At 42.0% G+C, this 19241-nt stretch overlaps 1 protein-coding gene across 4 annotated transcripts in view; it reads left to right on the forward strand.

The window, feature by feature from the left end:
• LOC143765175 (phosphatidate phosphatase LPIN3-like) overlaps window positions 1-18770 on the forward strand; it is a 133094-nt gene extending 114324 nt beyond the window's left edge. For 2 of the 4 annotated variants that reach the window (XM_077251592.1, XM_077251593.1), the window contains 15 exons: window positions 56-158; window positions 254-434; window positions 1062-1146; window positions 4788-4924; window positions 5025-5118; window positions 5206-5275; window positions 5351-5443; window positions 6972-7027; window positions 7144-7240; window positions 9114-9262; window positions 9509-9595; window positions 9746-9898; window positions 11931-12042; window positions 16076-16179; window positions 17322-17622. In XM_077251592.1, the coding sequence (XP_077107707.1) occupies window positions 56-158; window positions 254-434; window positions 1062-1146; window positions 4788-4924; window positions 5025-5118; window positions 5206-5275; window positions 5351-5443; window positions 6972-7027; window positions 7144-7240; window positions 9114-9262; window positions 9509-9595; window positions 9746-9898; window positions 11931-12042; window positions 16076-16179; window positions 17322-17475 (1675 nt within the window). In that variant the 3' untranslated portion in view covers window positions 17476-17622. Of the gene's footprint in view, window positions 1-55; window positions 159-253; window positions 435-1061; window positions 1147-4787; window positions 4925-5024; window positions 5119-5205; window positions 5276-5350; window positions 5444-6971; window positions 7028-7143; window positions 7241-9113; window positions 9263-9508; window positions 9596-9745; window positions 9899-11930; window positions 12043-16075; window positions 16180-17321 lie in introns of all 4 variants that reach the window. The other 2 variants (XM_077251589.1, XM_077251590.1) reach the window with 2 other exon arrangements.
• Window positions 18771-19241: the final 471 nt, after the last annotated feature.

The raw sequence follows: 19241 nt of genomic DNA on the forward strand, positions 1-19241 counted from the left end.
GTCTTGATTGTAGTTAATTAGCCATCTTTGAATATACTTTTCATCTTTTGAAAAGCCGCTCACCCTCCCCCAAAAGTGACTCTGAACTGGAAGTAAAGGCCCCTGGTTCACCTCGCACCGAGAGCTGCATAGAGTGGGACTGGGGAAGGCTTCCACAGGTGAGGAAAACCCTTCCAATCATTACCTTGTTTACATACATTTAATAAGGTCTATCTAGTTTGATCTGGTCCAATTACTTTTTTTTGTCTATGAGGTCTCTTGGACAGATTTGGGTCTTCAAACATCACAGTCTCTTCCACCAAGTCCAACGAAGGAGCTTGAGCTACTTGAACATATCTCACCAGATCCAGGGTTCCCTGTTCCAACAGAAGGCAGTGATGCTAGCCAGAGTCTCCCTGAATGTGCGGATACGTCCATGCATCCATTTCATGAAGGTTTGCAAGGGAAATGCCCAATTTATCTCTATCTTTCTGATATTTTTCATTTGCTTCCCTCATTTAGTAGAAGCTTGCCGAGACAGAACTTTACGAATAGTGCAAAAAAGTTATCAAATTTTCAAATATGTTGTTTTTTCACTTCTTTGCTGATTTCTAGACTTGTGTGCAGGGTAAAGTAATTAATTTTCTGATGCCTTCACACATGTCCTTACCCCTGAATAGAAATCTATGTGACTGTAATCCTATAGGTACAATCCAGTGTAACCACAAAATAATGGCAGGTGCAAGCATGTGATCCAGGTGCCATGCTGAATTTTGACAAATGATGGGAGCACCCCACAGCAATGTCGATGGGAAGATAATAAAAGTCACAGCTTTGAATACAGAAAAAAAAACAAATGTGGTCCTGATTACCAGCATGGACTTGGTCCTTATGGGGTTACTATAGCATGGTATCATATTCTATAACCCACAGGCACAACACAGTGTTATGAGAGGTCAGCCTTCAGGAAGTCAGACATTGGAATAATCAGTACCCCAAAATCTTTTGTCCAGCACTTGTCCTGTGTGTTCTGCCGCTGTAGGTCTAGTACTAATATCTTTTATTATCATTTTTCTATGCAGACACAGTCAATGAAGTTCCTTCATTGCATCCTGATGATGTTCTGTCTCCTGACTCTCAGGAAGTGTCACTTTATTTTCCTAACAGGTAAGACGAAGGAATTACATGAGGCTTTTTCACGTTTAAAGAAACCTCATCCCCCTTTTTAATTAAAGGGAATCTGTCACATAATTTTGGCCCTATAAACTGCGGCCACCGCCATCAGGGGCTTATCTACAGCATTCTTTGCTTTCCCGGCGCCTGCGCACTGCAGTACTTTGCTCTGCCCTCAACAAGGCAGATAAAGTACGCCTGCGCAGGAGCCGTGACAGGAAGCAAAGAGGAGGACGACATCGTATGAAGATGAGAGGTGCCGGACCCGGACCTGTGACGCCCATCGGACTGGACCACACCAGGACCGCCCCTGGGTGAGTATAATCTAACTTGTTTTTCTTAGTTTTCAGGTTACTTCTTGGGCTTACCTACAGCATTACAGAATGCACAATACAAAAAAGCCCCTGATGACGGTAGCCGCAGTTTATAGGGCCAAAATTAGGTGACAGATTCCCTTTAAGAAAGCAACATGTAGCCAGAACTGATTTTAATAAATATACAGGTGCTTCTCACAAAATTAGAAAATCATCAAAAAGTTAATTTATTTCAGTTTTTCAATATAAAAAGTGAAACTTTTATATAGAGTCATTACAAACAGAGTGATCTATTTCAAGTGTTTATTTCTGTTAATGTTGATGATTATGGCTTACAGCTAGTGTTGAGCATTCCGATGCTGCAAGTATCGGGTATCGGCCGATACTTGCTGTATCGGAATTCCGATACCGGGATTCCGATACTCTTGTGGTATCGGGTATCGGGTATCGCAACAACATTAATGTTAAAATGTGTAAAAGAGAGAATTAAAATAAAAAATATCGCTATACTCACCTCTCCGACGCAGCCGGGACTTCAGCGAGGGAACCGGCAGCGTTGTTTGTTTAAAATTCGCGCTATTACTTGGTTACGTGAAGTCCCGGCTTGTGATTGGTCAGGTCGGCCACGTTGCCGGGACGCGGACCAATCACAGCAAGCCGTGACGAAATTACGTCACGGCTTGCTGTGATTGGTCCGCGTCCCGGCAATATGGCCGCCCTGACCAATCACAAGCCGTGACGTCACGGGAGGCTGGACACGCGCCCATTTTAAAATGAACGCGTCCAGCCTCCCGGCTTGTGATTGGTTGACCGCGGCGCAACCAATCACAAGCCGTGACGTCACGGGAGGCTGGACACGCGCCCATTTTAAAATGAGCGCGTCCAGCCTCCCGGCTTGTGATTGGTTGACCGCGGCGCAACCAATCACAAGCCGTGACGTCACGGGAGGCTGGACACGCGCCCATTTTAAAATGAGCGCGTCCAGCCTCCCGGCTTGTGATTGGTTGACCGCGGCGCAACCAATCACAAGCCGTGACGTCACGGGAGGCTGGACACGCGCCCATTTTAAAATGAGCGCGTCCAGCCTCCCGGCTTGTGATTGGTTGACCGCGGCGCAACCAATCACAAGCCGTGACGTCACGGGAGGCTGGACACGCGCCCATTTTAAAATGAGCGCGTGTCCAGCCTCCCGTGACGTCACGGCTTGTGATTGGTCAGGGCGGCCATATTGCCGGGACGCGGACCAATCACAGCAAGCCGTGACGTAATTTCGTCACGGCTTGCTGTGATTGGTCCGCGTCCCGGCAACATGGCCGACCTGACCAATCACAAGCCGGGAATTCACGTAACCAAGTAATAGCGCGAATTTTAAACAAACAACGCTGCCGGTTCCCTCGCTGAAGTCCCGGCTGCGTCGGAGAGGTGAGTATAGCGATATTTTTTATTTTAATTCTTTCTTTTACACATTTATATGGTTCCCAGGGCCTGAAGGAGAGTTTCCTCTCCTTCAGACCCTGGGAACCATCAGGAATACCGTCCGATACATGAGTCCCATTGACTTGTATTGGTATCGGGTATCGGTATCGGATTGGATCCGATATTTTGCCGGTATCGGCCGATACTTTCCGATACCGATACTTTCAAGTATCGGACGGTATCGCTCAACACTACTTACAGCCAATGAAAACGCAAAAGTAAATTAGAATACTTTATAACACCAGCTTGAAAAATTATTTTAAAATCTGAAATGTTGGCCTACTGAAATGTATGTTCAGTAAATGCACTCAATACTTGGTTGGGGCTCCTTTTGCATCAATTACTGTATCAATGCGACATGGCATGGAGGAGATCAGCCTGTGGCACTGCTGAGGTGTTATGGAAGCCCAGGTTGCTTTGATAGCAGCCTTCAGCTCATCTGCATTGTTGGGTCTGGTGTCTCTCATCTTCCTCTTGACTATACCCCATAGATTCTCTATGGGGTTAAGGTCAGGCGAGTTTGCTGGCCAATCAAGCACAGTGATACTGTATTTTTTAAACCAAGTATTGGTACTTTTGGCAGTGTGGACAGGTGCCAAGTCCTGCTGGAGAAAAGCTTTTGGAGATGGAAATTTCTATCGGTAGATGGTAGCATAAAATGCTCTAAAATTTCCTATTAGACGGCTGCGCTGACTTTCGTCTTGAAAGAACACAGTGGACCTACACCATCAGATGACATGGCTCACCAAACCATCACCACAAACTTCACACGAGACCTTGGAAATCAAGGTCCCAGAGTCTGAAAGAACAGTGGAGAGGCATACAATCCAAGCTGCTTGAGGTCTAGTGTGAAGTTTCCACAATTAGTGATGGTTTGGGGAGTCATGACATCTGCTGATGTAGGCCCACTGTGTTTTATCAAGACCAAAGTCAGCGCAGCCATCTACCAGGTAATTTTAGAGCACGTCATGCTTCCCTCTGCCAAGAAGCTTTTTGGAGATGGAAATTTCATTCTCCAGCAAGACTTGGCACCTGTCCACACTGCCGAAAGTACCAATACCTAGTTTAAAAACCACAGTATCACTGTGCTTGATTGGCCAGCAAACCCGCTTGACCTTAACCCTATAGAGAATCTATGGGGTATTGGCAAGAGGAAAATGAGAGACACCAGACCCAACAATGCAGACGAACTGGAGGCTGCTATCAAAGCAACCTGGGCTTCCATAACACCTCAGGCTGATCGCCTCCATGCCACGCCCCATTGATGCAGTAACTGATGCAAAAGAAGTCCCGACCAAGTATTGATAGCATTTACTGAAAATACATTTCAGTAGGCCAACAGTTTGGATTTTAAAATAATTTTTCAAGTTGGTGTTATAAATTATTCTAATATACTGTTGTAATGGCAAAAACTATTGTAGCAATACTAATATCAATGTACGAAAATGGCATGCTACCGGTACTAGCTTTTCTGTATGAAACTTTCAGAAACATTGCCTATCAGTGATGCCTTCCATCAGTGGTTTTGGATCCAACCAAGACAACATCTGCATAGTTTGCACTTTTTATCTCTGTTTTTTTTCATCAGGGACTGGTTTCTTCCCCTTTTCCAAAAATGGAAATGTCCATGGAAAATGGCCCTAGCATATAGTATGTGTATGTGCGACATAAGATCGGAAGCTCTTTCAGTTGTAGATGGATATAAATTAATTAATTTTACGAAATCCAATGCAAAATGTTGTTGATCCTCTATAAAAATATATATATATAAATATATATATATATATATATATATATATATATATATATATATATATATATATATAATCAATATTATACCTTCAGTGATCCACATCCCCCACCTCCACCACTCCATAACAAGGACTCGGTACAGGTACCAGAAGATAACATGGAACAATCAATACCTTCTGTGGAAATGTCACTCTGTGGGGGTCTCACCAGCACATGGAACATCCCTGAAGGTATAAATATTGCAAATTTATGTCTTAGATAACATTGCGTTACCATGCATACCGCTGTACACGAGGATTCCAGCAATCCATCTGTTCTCTCCATATTTAGACAGGTTCCTTAAGTACAGGATCTCATTCTCAGATTTCATCCAAAACCCTTCACTCATAGAGAATCCAGGACTGGTGTTGAAAATACACAACAAGTAGGACATTTTTTTATATATTGTACTTTTCTTTATTTTGTTCTATATCTCTACATATTGTCTCTTATGTTTCTGGTTTCTGTGCAGGTTCTATAACTGGGCAACCGCTGCCCCGATTCTTCTCTGCTTGCAAGTGTACAACAAGATGCTGCCACAGGTAGTATTTCTGTTATGTACCCTTCTCATTCATTGTGTATTCCTCTTATTAATCCTTTTCTGTGTGCTCTTGAAGGGGGTGATTGATCAACTTTCTCAGCAGAAGATGCCACCTCGAAGTCGAGGATGGTGGTTTTCTTGGCGCAGAAGGAGCTTGCCTAGCCAACTGGTGAGAAGCCTAAGATTTGTATTAGGACTCATGTCTTCTATTCTATACAAGGACCACCTACAGATTTTCTACTTTTCATTATCTTCTCCCAGTTCCACGACACAAATTACGGTGGATGTGTGGATCTCTGTCCTATATTGACCTGTTTCTTCAATACTATTTTCTTTCGTTTTTCACTCTATTTTCTTCTGCTAGCTTATCCATACCAATCATAGTCTTAAGACCGCCACACAAATTGAACCTGACTGAGCCGAGTACACCTGCGTACGAAGAATTCAGTAGAGATGGTGGCCAGGCAAACTATCAGCAGCTACAGTATCTATTCTGTATGGAGGGCCTTTAGCCCCTCACCCCTTAAAGGGATCTCAAGTTTATAAACAAGTAATATTGCAAAGTACTTGTAAAAAGAAGCAACTTTGCAATTTACCCCTTATTAAAATTCCTTCCCATTCTTAAGAACAGAATGATTTTTAATTTTAGAGTATGTGGCTCTTTTCCTAGGTTGGCTGGTTACCTAGGCAAGAAGAAGCTCTTTACATAGATTAGCAATAGATTCATTAGGTCCATAATAATCAACATCTAAGATTGTAAGTTAAATACAAGGTTATAAAAGTAAACTACCACTCCAAAAATACATATTGTATGCAATAAAAAACAGTTTTTTGGGGGGCAAAAAGTTCATTGTTTATTAAATACACAGTTACATACATGAAAAACTACACAAGGATGAAAAAGGCACCAAAAAAAATCCTCATGTGACCAATAATTTCATACAGTGACCAAAGTGCAATAGTGCATATGCATAGTTGTGGTTAATACCATGGGGTAAAAAGGAAATGGTCAACGCGCCTAAAGACAATAAAGAGAAAATGCCTTTGATCTTAGCAAAAGAGTATATATAGCTGCCATAAAGGACAACAAAGGAGCCTATTAACTGCTATGCCAGCAGTAGAAGATGGTGAATAAAGACATGACTACCGCATGGTCATGAAAACACATAAAAAATGTACCAGCTGACTAATAGCAAGTAAATGTTGAGGCGTATTAAGGCAGAAAGTTCTTAACCATGGTAAAAGTAGTGTGGCCACACAGGGAATGAATAGCCCCAACGCGCGTTTCGGGTGTTATCTGTACTGGCTTCTTTGGGGGATAAGGAGTTCTTTACAGCCTGCACGCTTCGTTCTGAAACTGACCAAAGCTCTAGATACTGCCGGCTTCATCTACCCTGCACGTTGCTCAAGTGGAAGCTAACTCTGTTAGCAGAATGGGAGAGCATGAGTCTTCAGGAGTGCACTGCTTCTGGAAGAGTGAGCCAGAGTCCGGAAGAGGTGCACTCCCGAGACTACAACTTAAGAAAAACCCTTTGATTTGTCTTCCATTCTCACTGAGACTCCAACACTTCCACCTCCTCACTTTGGTAACCCTTATAATCATCTTTTTGGTTTTCATTTATATTCCTTCCTTGAAACTGCCCCTCAATTTCTCCATCTTACTATTACGATGCACTTTCTCCATCACTCCCAAACAGCCAGTAGCAAATCCTAAGGAAAATGTGGAGCAGAATGAAGATTCCATCACCGAACGGTGAGTGTATCTTTTATGAAGTTACTTCCTCTATGTCTCTTTTACTTTTTTTCCTTTTCTTTATCTTTATTGTTGAGTTTCTTTTAGATCTGGTTTTATTCTTTTGTTTTCTTTAGGTTGAATAAGAATATAGAAGATACCAGGAAACCTTCATTAGTTTCGATACAATCTAGGCCATTTCGGAAATCATTACGCTTGACATCTGAGCAAATAGTAAGTGGAACCATCATCTCCCCATACATCAGCGCTATTATGAGTTTTTTGTACTGACCTGCCTGCTCAGTGGCTCCTTACTGGTGAATCTTACAAGCTGTTTCCATGTTGCTGTAAGTGTTAATGATCTGTTTTCTCTTTCTGAATTTGAGCCATGTTTCTGCCACACCCTGTGTAAAAGAATTTTTTTTAATGAATTACAGAGACGTGGGTTTAAAGTCGGTGAGACAACAAATCTATCTTGCTGTCCTGACGATAGGATAGAAGTTGGTCACTGATAGTTCACCTCCCTGCACACAAATGTGTTAAGCCATGGTATTCCCTGGTTCATTAATGGCTTCTGCAAAGCCCATTAACATTATTCAGCATAGATGTTGCCTTGGTTGGATTTAATTCCATCTTTCAGACAACTCCAGCTTCTGAACTACGGTAAACTATATAATGCATGGCTAATATTTCAACCAGTACTTAAGTGCCACCAGAGGTGTCTGAGGGGCAGTCATCCACTAATTCCTAATGCAAGTAGAATGGAGCCATTAGTAAATGCTGCATTCTTTCTGCCAAGTATTAAAGAGTCTATCCAGTCTTTAAAAATTGCTAGCTTATATTTGGAATTATTGGAGATCCAGCTATCAGCATGCTCTCTGATAAGCTTCTTGAAGAGGGTCTTCAGTACTTACAGTGGCTTCAGACTGGATCGTACTTGTCTGTGCTGTATTTGTTTAAGTGGACATTTTAGATAATGTGTTGTTCCAATAAAGAGAATGCAAAAACACTGCAATATCACAGTCTCCAAAAAGCTAATCAGAGGGTGTGCCAATAGGCAGGCTCTCACCATCTAATGTTGTTGGATTATTCGTATTATAAGCCATCAATTTGTAAAGTATGGATAACTCCTTTAAGTTTTTAGCTTGCTTGAGAAACACTAATTTTTATAAACTTATATCTTGCATCTGGTAGTATCTGGATTGCACTAGATGAAAATGATTGGTGGACACATTTGTCATCTCTATAGTAAGGCCTTCTGTACAGGGTCGTAAATATAGTAGGTACATGGGTTGCAGTTGCACCCAGGCCCTGGAGCTTAGGGAGGCCCAAAAGGTCACTCTGGTCCATATGAGAAGACCATTACTATTATATACCTGTGATACTTGGGGGACCTTGTTGGAAATTTTGCATTGGGGCCAACGAACTTCAAGTTACGTGACTGCTTTGATAGTTGAACTTATGTGCCTTGTTCAGTGGTGGTCGCATTTTAGCCTCCCTTACCTCGGCCATGTCTCTGAGCACCTTGTACTTCTGGGCCTCCAGGGAGGTTACATTGTTGGAGTATGATAGCACTTGAGGGTAATGGCTTCCTGGTCATTTTCTATTTGATTCTTCTTTGATCTTTGGTAGTTAATGTGCTTTTTTTTCCTCAACATGTTTTTTGCAACCCTGTTGACTATTTGAAACAAAACATTTGATGGCTCTGTAATCATACCCCAATATCTTACAGTTTTCAAGAATGCTACATTCCTCTGTTAGTCTTGTAACAGTTTTTGACTTTTCACAGTCAGCTGAATCTCTTGGCCCATTTTGCCAGAGGAAAACAAGCTGCCTAATAATTCTGTGCACCTTGCTAAAGGGTGGTGATATCCTTAGGCCACACAACCCCTCTTTACACAGGTACATATCACCTGATCTGCTTCATCCAGTAACTATACACCTTGGAGTTGGAAATTGTGCATAAAAATGCTGATATGGTCAACATACTCTCTTGTCTAATAATTCTGCACACAGTGTATATCATATATAAAGCAGCATATCATCTTGCATTGGGCAGCATTGACTTCCTTTAGTTTCTCCAATCCATTGGGTTCTCTCTTTCCAGAAAAGCTTAAACTTAAACAGTGGAGTAAATGAAGTTGTGTTCAGCATCTGTACAAAGTTTCAAGGCACGTGTCGCACCCGAGCACAGATTTACCTTTGGGAGAGCACAGACCACATCATTGTGAGTGACATCGATGGAACAGTGACTAGGTCAGTGCGAAGACCACCTTGTTCATTTCCAATACTGAGAAATATTCTTCTTTGTAAATCTTATGAATATATAATTTAACCACCAGCTGGAAGCTAGTCATTCCATACTTTCTTGCCAGACCTCTTCTGGGGAATTCTCAACCTCAAGAAAACATCCTAATATAATAACATTGTGCAGTATATCATTAGCAATTTAATTAATTCTCTGTTTGCTCATTTTATTTTCGTAACTACCATCCTTCTCAGGTCTGATGCCCTTGGCCACATCTTGCCACAGCTTGGAAAAGACTGGACACAGCCTGGGATAGTGCAGCTCTACAATTCCATCTACAAGTCAGTGTCATGAGCAATATTCTACAGGCGTTAGTCACAAACTGTGCTTTTCTGCTGTACTTTTGTCACACTTTACATCAATGCCTTTATTTCTATTCTAGTTGTGCCTCATCTGTTACAAAAATACAAAATCTTCCCTTTTATGTGCAGGAATGACTATAAATTTGTGTACTGCTCTGCACGCTCTGTGGGACTAGCTGAGATTACCAAGACCTTTCTACAAGGCGTTAGTGAAGGTGGCTTTACTCTTCCACCAGGACCTCTACTTCTGTCTCCAAGCAGCCTGTTTGCAGCACTTCATAGGTATATATAACAAGATCAGTCTCATATTTTTGTCCATTTTGTAGTTATTGTATAATATTGCAAAGTTTTTCTTCTTCAATTCTAATTCATATGTCTTCTAACTCTTACTATTCTAACTACTGAATACATTCAGTAGGTAAGCAAGAACATATGATAATATAATAGGTTTACACACGTGGTCAAAATTGTTGGTAGCCCTCATTTAATGACAGAAAAACCCACAACGATCACAGAAATAACTTAAATCTGACAAAGGTAATAATAAATAAAAGATCTTTGAAAATGAACAAATGAAAGTCAGATGTTGCTTTTCAACCTTACTTCCACAGAATTTATTAAAAAATAAAACTCACATAGGCCTGGACAGAAATGATGGTAACCCTGAAAATCATGTGAGAAAAGGGACATGTTATATCAAGATGTGTCCACTATCTAGCATCACAGGTGTGTACAATCTTGGAATCAGTGAGTGTACCTGTATATAGGGCTACAGATACTCACTGTGCTGTTTGGTGACATGGTGTGTATCACACTCAACATGGACCAGAGGAAGCGAAGGAAAGAGTTGTCTCAGGAGATTAGAAAGAAAATTATAGACAAACATGTTAAAGGTAAAAGTAATAAGACCATCTCCAAGCAGGTTGATGTTCCTCTGACTACAGTTGCACCTATTATTCAGAAATTTAAGATCCATGGGACTTTAGCCAACCTCCCTGGGCGTAGCCACAGGATGAAAATTGATGACAAATCAAACAGATGGATAATACGAATGGTAACAAAAGAGCCCAGAAAAACCTTTAAATAGACTAAAGGTCAACTTCAAGCTCAAGGAACATCAGTGTCAGATCGCACCATCCATCGTTGTATGAGCCAAAGTGGACTTCATGGTAGACAACCAAGGAGGACACCATTGTTGAAAAAAAAGCATAAAAAAGCCAGACTAGAATTTGCCAAACTACATGTTGACAAGCCACAAAGCTTCTGGGAGAATGTCCTATGGACAGATGAGACAAAAATGGAACTTTTTGGCAAGACACATAAGCTCTATGTTCACAGATGGAAAAATGAAGCATATCAAGAAAAGAACACTGTCCCTACTGTGAAACATGGAGGAGACTCTGTTATGTTCTGGGGCTGCTTTGCTGCATCTGGCACAGGGTGTCTAGAATCTGTGCAGGGTACAATGAAATCTCAAGACTATCAAGGGATTCTAGAGCGAAATGTGCTGTTGTTTGATTGCAGTGATTGCCTCAAAAGGTTGTGCAGCAAAATATTAAGTTAACGGTACCATCATATCTACCCAGGCCTATTTCGTGAATTTTTTTTTTATTTTAATTCTGTGGAAGCAGGGTTGAAAAGCAGCGTCTGACTTTCATTTGTTCATTTTCATAGAGTTTTTTTTATTTATTATTACTTTTGTCAGATTCAAGTTATTTCTGTGACCATTGTGGGTTTTTCTGTCATTAAACTAAGGGTACCAACAATTTTGACCACGTTTGTATTTAGAAGCTGTGGACACGAAACAATAGATTTTCAATTAAATCAGACCATACATTATTAAATAGATCTCTTAGAATTGTTGGGACTAATATACTTATTTTGAAAATCCATGTCACAATAGCGGTTTAATCCTTTTTGAAAGAAACTCCACCCCCTTGCCCGATTGACCTCTCCTCAGTATCCCCCCTACCTCCTGCTGCTGAGATGTCACACTGCTCAGTACAAGCTGCAGCTGTCAGTCTGGCTGGATGGGCAGAGACTGAATACATTTAGACTCTTTATGAGTTCTCTCATTCTTTAGCTGGATTTCCGATGTAAGTACACAAGCTTCATCAGGCTTAAAAGATCCATTTTATTATACAACTTATATTCAGACTTAGTTGTGTAATCTGGTGACGGATCGAATTTAAAACTGTTAGTAAAGTAGCTTCTTTTTTAAGTTTAAATGCTTTAAAATGGTTGCAAAGGTGGACCTTTCCTCTGAAAAGTACCTGCTGGGCTCCAGCTCTCCATATGTTTTTATCTTTTGCAGAGAGGTTATAGAGAAGGCCCCAGAGCGCTTTAAGATTGCTTGCCTTTCTGACATTCGGCAACTTTTTACCGACTTTTATCCTTTCTATGCTGCCTTTGGCAACCGACCAAATGTAAGTAAAAGCAATTTTTTGAAACGTGGAGTAAAATGTTGACTGAGTATAAATATGTACAAACTTCCTAAATAATGGTACCCTGTAGCACAACATGACTTACTATGAAGCCATGGTAATTGGTTTCTTCCCATGAACTGACATAATAGTGTGCCATAGTGATTGTGGAGGATTTGGAGCTGTGCCCAAGAGGTCGTTGTCCAGGGTTGCTAACTTTACTTTTTATTTTTTCTGGACAGCTTATCAAAAAATCTCAGACACAGAATATTTCTTTACGGACATATTGGAAAACCATAATAAATCTCTAGGATTATAAATGATCCATGTCTACAGTCCATAATTATGATATGTAGACACCAACTGCAGTCACTGTAAACTGTAAAATAGTGATAATTACAGTCAAAATAATCTGTATAAGTTTTTTTTTTTTCAAATAAAAAAAATCACTGATGCCTCAATTTTTTTTTTACCATCAGGGCAAAAAAGTGTTCTACTTTTTACTGACTGTCCAGGAATTTCTGGACGGTTGGCAACCCTATTACTGTTAGCTGGGGTGTTGTTATAAAGCTGGTGTGAAAGATCTCTGCATTTACCTAAGATGCCGCAGTCAAGGCTGACAGAGGCATGTAAGTGGCTGACAGAGGAAGGAAATTGGCATCTAATGTTGAAATTTTAAATTTGGACAACCTCTTGACATGGCCCTTGATTTTAAGCAGAGCACAAATGGTTTAATGGATAGGGTATAATGCAGAACAGGACAGGTCCTCTAGAACAAGAGAGTGTCTCTACCAGGGCTGGACACTGACAACTTGGGGCTCCTGTGCAAGAAATATGGCTGGGCCTCCCCTCTCTGCTCGGCACGCCGCTTATGATGAGGGAAATCTGGCCATGGGTTCTGCTGGTTCCATCGCAGTCATACTTGCAGTCAGGTGACAACTAGTGTCAGTGAATAGAACACTGCAGACGTGGCTGACTCTCTAGTTGGCACATGACTGCAAGTGTGGTTTCTGCTGGAATCGGCAGAGCCCGACCATGTATATATGGTAGCATGTTACAAACAAAAGTATGGAAGAGTGTAGCAGAATGCACTATTCCATACAATGGTATCCTGTAAAATACGTATTTAAAATATTTACTTTTTTTTACAGTGGATGTTGAAACCACTATATCATCCATAGGAGGCAACTGTCTAATGTATGGTGAATACACTGAACAGAGGCCATTTGGTCTTAAAGGATTATTTCCCACAAAGTCAAGTTATTCCAGATCCTGATGATAAGGGATAACTTACTGATTGTTGGGGGACTGACCATTAGGACCCCCAGAAATCCTGCCATGAATGGATTGGAGGGGCACATGCTTGACTTCAGCTCAATACATTGTCTTTGGAACAGATGGAAATAGCCGAGCGCAGCGCTCAGCAGCTCTATCGATATAATGAATAGAGCAGAGGCCAACTATGCCAAACTCTGCTCCATTCAGGACAAGACTGCAGACCCATTCTCAGAATCGCTGGGGAGCTCAGCAATCGGATCCCCAGTGGTCAGCAAGTATAAGTATTTGATACACTACCGATTTTTCAAGTTTTCCCACCTACAAAGAATGGAGAGGTCTGTAATTTTTATCATAGGTACACTTCAGCTGTGAGAGACAGAATCTTAAAATAAAAATCCAGAAAAATCACATTGTATGATTTGTAAAAAATGTAATTTATTAAATAAGTATTTGATCACCTACCAACCCGTTAGTATTTCTTTAAGAAACCCTCCCTCTCCACTCATTATCTGTATTAATTGCACCTGTTTGAACTCCTTACCTGTATAAAAGACACCTGTCCACACACCCACATGTATGCACATAAAAACATATACAAACACACACATACATACTAATCTTCTATATTGTATCAGGTGTTCAGCCATGGAAGAGGTCTACCATATAGTTTATAGATCAGCTGGAGAGGGCTGCAGAACCCACTGTGGGTGATGGGGACATAGTGTAGTGCAGTGAGCCCTCCTCCCTCAAACTCCAGATGTGATACTGCTGGGAAGGGAACAGTGAAGAGAGCAGAAGAGGCACTGCAAATCCTGCTCTTCCTCCACTAATGTCCCCTGTGTGCTGTGCAGCCCTGGGCCCCTAACTCTACAGATGAAAACTCACCATTGGGGCGCACCATGCAGGAAGCCAGAGCCAGCAGCCAGTGAGTGCTCTCATTGGCCAGCGTCTCTCTTCCTGCATGACACGCCTCCTTTTTAAGTGCCCTCTCCCTGGCTCGGTGTACCAGAATGGGAGTAGGAGGGGCCTGTGTCAGTGATCACTGGGATCTCTGACTGAGGGGCCCTATAGAAGATGTGTGCCGCTCCAGGGTCCTGGTCGTCACAGTAGCATTGCTTTCCTCACGGGGAGAGTGATGTTACGCTTGAAGGCAAGAAGGGATAACTGCAACCAGGTAACACAAACATGCAACACATTCACAGTCCAGGCCACCAGGGGGAGCTTTTGATCCTACTTGCTAGGTGACTCCCCATCTATATATAACTGGTAGTCTGTAGGGACAGTTAGAAGCAGAAGGGTTTACGGAGCTGTGCCGCCACAGTGCAGCAGCTCCTGGAAAGAGACATTGAGAAAGCCGAATACATTGCAGAGAGCATGCAGGAGAGCAAAGCACAGGAGAGAACATCAGGGGGAGACCAGCCCCGAGCAGGCTGCCTCCTTCTGAGGTGCAGAAACCGGTAGTCAGAACACCGAGGTTGTAAGGACCTCTACGACTTACATCAGAGACCGGCAGGACAGCTGAACTCTACGTTACCTGTCCGACCTAACACCCAGGAGGCAAGGTTTCACCCCTCAGAGGCCGGAGCGTGCTAGAGTCCCTATAAACAGCCTCAAGCCACCAGTCATGCGGGTTATGCCCTATCCTATCCCGGGGACAGAGAGAGATAACATCTGTGAGGAACTTATGTGGAGCTTTAAGCCGTAAGGCACCACAACACCACGGCGCTAGAGGAAGGCTTTTGATTTCCACCTGGGTAAGGGGACTCCTAACTTGCCTTCAAGCTGGCCTGATCCTGCCTGCCCTGTGATCTGGTGGTCTGGACTGCAAGGTAAAGAGACTGCAACCTTGTGTCCTGATTCTTTACTGCACTCCTCATCATCTTCCATCTACACACCGGGAGCCCCGGGGACATACTTCACCGGTGGGAAGTTATACCATCTAGCTGCCATAACATCACCCCAGAGGACCCCTTAAAGCAGCGTTGGTCCCCACTGACCGAATACCACAGGAGGCGTCACGAACACAAACTTTATTCCCTTTTAAGACCTTTCCACCCTTTTACATGGGCGCTCAGGGCCATGGACCAGGTCACCACCATGACATCCCTCTGTGAACACCATCGGACCCGGTACCGAGTACCCCACGGCCCTGGCGGAGCGACTCAGATGCATACACTCCTACCTGAAAGGGCCTCCCTCCACCTTCGGGCCCCGGTGCAACTGCACCCCTGCTCTCTATTACCACTCTGGAATTCTGGTTTATAAATGAGGGTCCTGAACATGGCACCTTCTTCAGTTAACACAACATTGTCTAATGATGCTTTGCACTATGATAGCGAGGAATGGCAAGAATGAAACACATACAAGTGCTATATAAAATATCAAAATCAATATGTACTTTTCCATGTAGAGCAATTTTTTTACTTTACATACATAGCCTATAGCATTAATAGTTTTCTGTATTAAGCGTGACACTATGGCTCTATGTGCATATAATGTAGGAATAGTGAGAGACAAACAGAACATTAACTTTAGGCTGGAAATCCGGGCCTCAATTAGTGCGGGGGATACTGAAACTCTATATGATGAGAGAGGAGGTATGTGGATTGTATGTAAATGTATGTGTGAGAATATAGCAGAAAAGCAAGTAACGCTCTCTTCTCCTGTTTCCCCTCTCTCCATTTCCTTATTTGTCTCCAATTACCCCCACCCTTCTTCCCGCTCTTCTGTACTTGTGCCAATCACCCACTCATCGCAGGATGTCCGAGCCTACAGGGAAGTGGGGGTTCCAGAATCGCGAATCTTTACTGTGAATCCAAGGGGAGAATTGACTCAGGAGCTGAACTCAAGCTTTAAATCCTCGTGAGTCTATAGGAAATTAGCATGGAGTGGGTTGTGTTATACATTTAGATTATGCCGATCTTATCTCATTATCTGTCATCTTTCATTATTTTTATAATGTTTACTTATTTTGCATGGTTAATTTGAATACATGTAGAAAGGACTTAAAATGGATCAGTCATTATGAGCAACCATCCAAAGCCATATATATACTGTAGGTATGTAGGTTGTAGAAAGTTGAACAAAATGATACCTTATTCCAGAAAAATCCATGTTTTTCAATATGTAAATGAGCTATTAAGATCTATGGGCAGACATAGATCTCCCTTATAATTTGTCTCTACAGCTTATTTTAAATGAAAGGAAGCATTACCAGTGTGAGCCATGTAGCTCGGAAGAACAGACCGTCAGTTATTACATGTCTCACATTGGTATTGTCCCTTGTAATGTAAACTAAGCTCAGCAGGCAGATTCTTGGGGAATTAGGTCTCCGGCCCATAGTTCTTAAAAGCTCATTTACATATTAAGAAAAATGTGGATTTCTTGGGAATAAGATATCAGATCGCAGAAATCAAGGTATCATTATAGTCAGCTTCCTATGACCTGTGTGCCCATATAAATAGATTAGGAGGGTTGATGCTACTGACAGAGGTTCATGTACACAAACCAACTGGCGGCACTAAGCTTCCACCAATTAGCATCTTGTATCAGCAGACTGCTCTTAACAATGCGCGCTGAACAATCATTAATAGATTGTTCAGTGCAAATAGGTTGATGCGCCACCAAGAACGATGATTTTTTTTGTGCATTTTCATCAGCAGCCTTTTTGGACTCTCAGGTTATCATGAAACGAGTGTTCCAGAAACACTCATTCACCTTCATCTTGCACTGTAAATGGACCCTTCATTGGTGTGGTCAGATCAAGATTACTTGGTTCTACCCTTCCAGATATGATCATAGTGAATGTACAGTAGCTGTAGCTGGTTGGTGGCAAATTCTGTTATAGAAAGAAAACAAGACACTGTATAACAAATGTTTAGCAGGGAAGGGTTAACCAGTTTAGATTTTTGCTATAGGACATTACGCACCTGGATATGACATCCAAGAGGACTTTGTTTTCATTCCTGCCCTGCTTTGCTTGTCATAATCTCCTTTCATTCCAGGTATGCAGCCCTCAGGGACTTGGTGAATGTCATGTTCCCCCCTCCATCATCCCAGTCGGTCTCGGCTTTGCTGTCTCAGGAGTTTAGTGACTTTTACTTTTGGAGGGATCCACCGACAAATCTTAGTAAGGAAGACATTGAGCATGTATCCTAATAAGAAGACTTCACCTGACATGAAATCCTCAACCACAACTTGCTGTGTAATCCCTTATTTTCATCCCAGAATATTAGTACACATGGACAAGAGGCTTCTATATGGATTCAAAGACTTTTATTACTTCACAAATAAACTGCTTTCTCCTCGCCGAAGTCCGACAATGTACTTCAGTCAAAATCCGTAAAAAAAACAGTACACATCATAATAATCAGAATCAACCAAAGTACAAAAAAGTACAATACAGTCTGAACTCTGCGGTTTCTAACATCTGTAGATTGTATGGAATAATAATATTATACATCTTACAGGCCCTCAGATACACGCGAGATTAGTGCCATCAGACACCGGCGCAGCGATCTGCTCCTTCCTGGAGGTTAAGAGCTACTTGGAATGTAACTTGAAGGAAGTATTTACATAGCGGGTGTCATGGGCTGCTGACAACCAGAGAATGTCTGCGCTATTTATCCTGTCAGTGACCCTTGAGGAAGCTGACCAGCACGGTCCTGATTTACAAGTCTGTGGGGTACGAGAACCTTCTGCTGGTGCATATGAATCCCTGTACTCCAGAAAATATCATTACTGACAGAAATCCACATTCTTCAGAATGAGAAATGTAAAAGCTGTATTTAAAGTGCTTCTGCTATCTATGCACAGTAATGGTGGCCACTTAAGGCCCAATTCACTAAGGTGTTTTCACAATTCACTAAGGTGTTTTCACAAGTTTTCTGGCATAAAAGACCTTCAGAAGTTGCAGAAACTTTTGATGGTTTAACACCAGTCCAGACCAGCTTCTCCAAAATGGGCAGAGATGTGGTGGGACGAAGCGTGGTAAAGCACGCCATCTAATTCATCCAAACTTATTATAAAGTGGCATAAAATTCACCAGAAATGTACTCTAGTCTATGACTGGAATAACATTTCTGGCAGAGGCGAATGCCAGTTGTAAGATGTGCCTAATTCCTTAAGTGGTGTGCTCTTTTTAAGGACTTGGGAGCACCTTACTCCGGCGATCCTGTTCATTAACAGTGGAGTGCAAAATGATGAATTTGGCCCTTAGGGTGTTACCAGTGATATCGGGTGGAATTGAGTGAATGATGCATTCACTCCCAGAATGGCATTGCCCTATGTGAACCTGATAAGTAATAAGTGGCAATGTATGCTCCTCCTAACCATGGGCATTTTTTCTGGCACAAGAAGGGCCTTTTTTACCATGGCAATATAATCAACAAGGCATTTATTTCTATTAATGTCTCTGAGTGGCTAATCTCACAAATTATAATGTACAGCTTCCTTACCTGGTTTTCTTGTGGCCTTCTATATTCATAAGGAGTCTTCGGTCGCCATTTTATATATTCTAAATGATTTTATTTTGTTGTTGTCTAGCCCATGTAAAGTATGCACAAACTGATTATTATTTTGGGAATATTGGAGTGAATGGCATGAAATGATGCGTGTGATACTCCAGGAGTGATGTGGCAAATTCTGAAGGGTTAATCTGATGGCACAATTATGGACAAACATGCAGCAAACATAAGGCAGTGGCATAAGGAATCTGTGTCTCTCCAGCTGGTACTCAGTTATCATAGCCGGTAGCAGAATACAGCAGCATATATGACGATAGTATACTACCGTCATATACGTTGCCAGGAGTGCTGCCACCCTCTGTGTTCTGCTACCGGCTATGATAGCTGAGTACCAGCTGGAGAGACAGATTCCTTATTTTCTCTGTAGGTTGGTGACTGACATTAACCATATTTCTATAC

The sequence above is a fragment of the Ranitomeya variabilis genome, chromosome 4 (assembly GCF_051348905.1).
Source record: "Ranitomeya variabilis isolate aRanVar5 chromosome 4, aRanVar5.hap1, whole genome shotgun sequence".
Taxonomy (NCBI): domain Eukaryota; kingdom Metazoa; phylum Chordata; class Amphibia; order Anura; family Dendrobatidae; genus Ranitomeya; species Ranitomeya variabilis.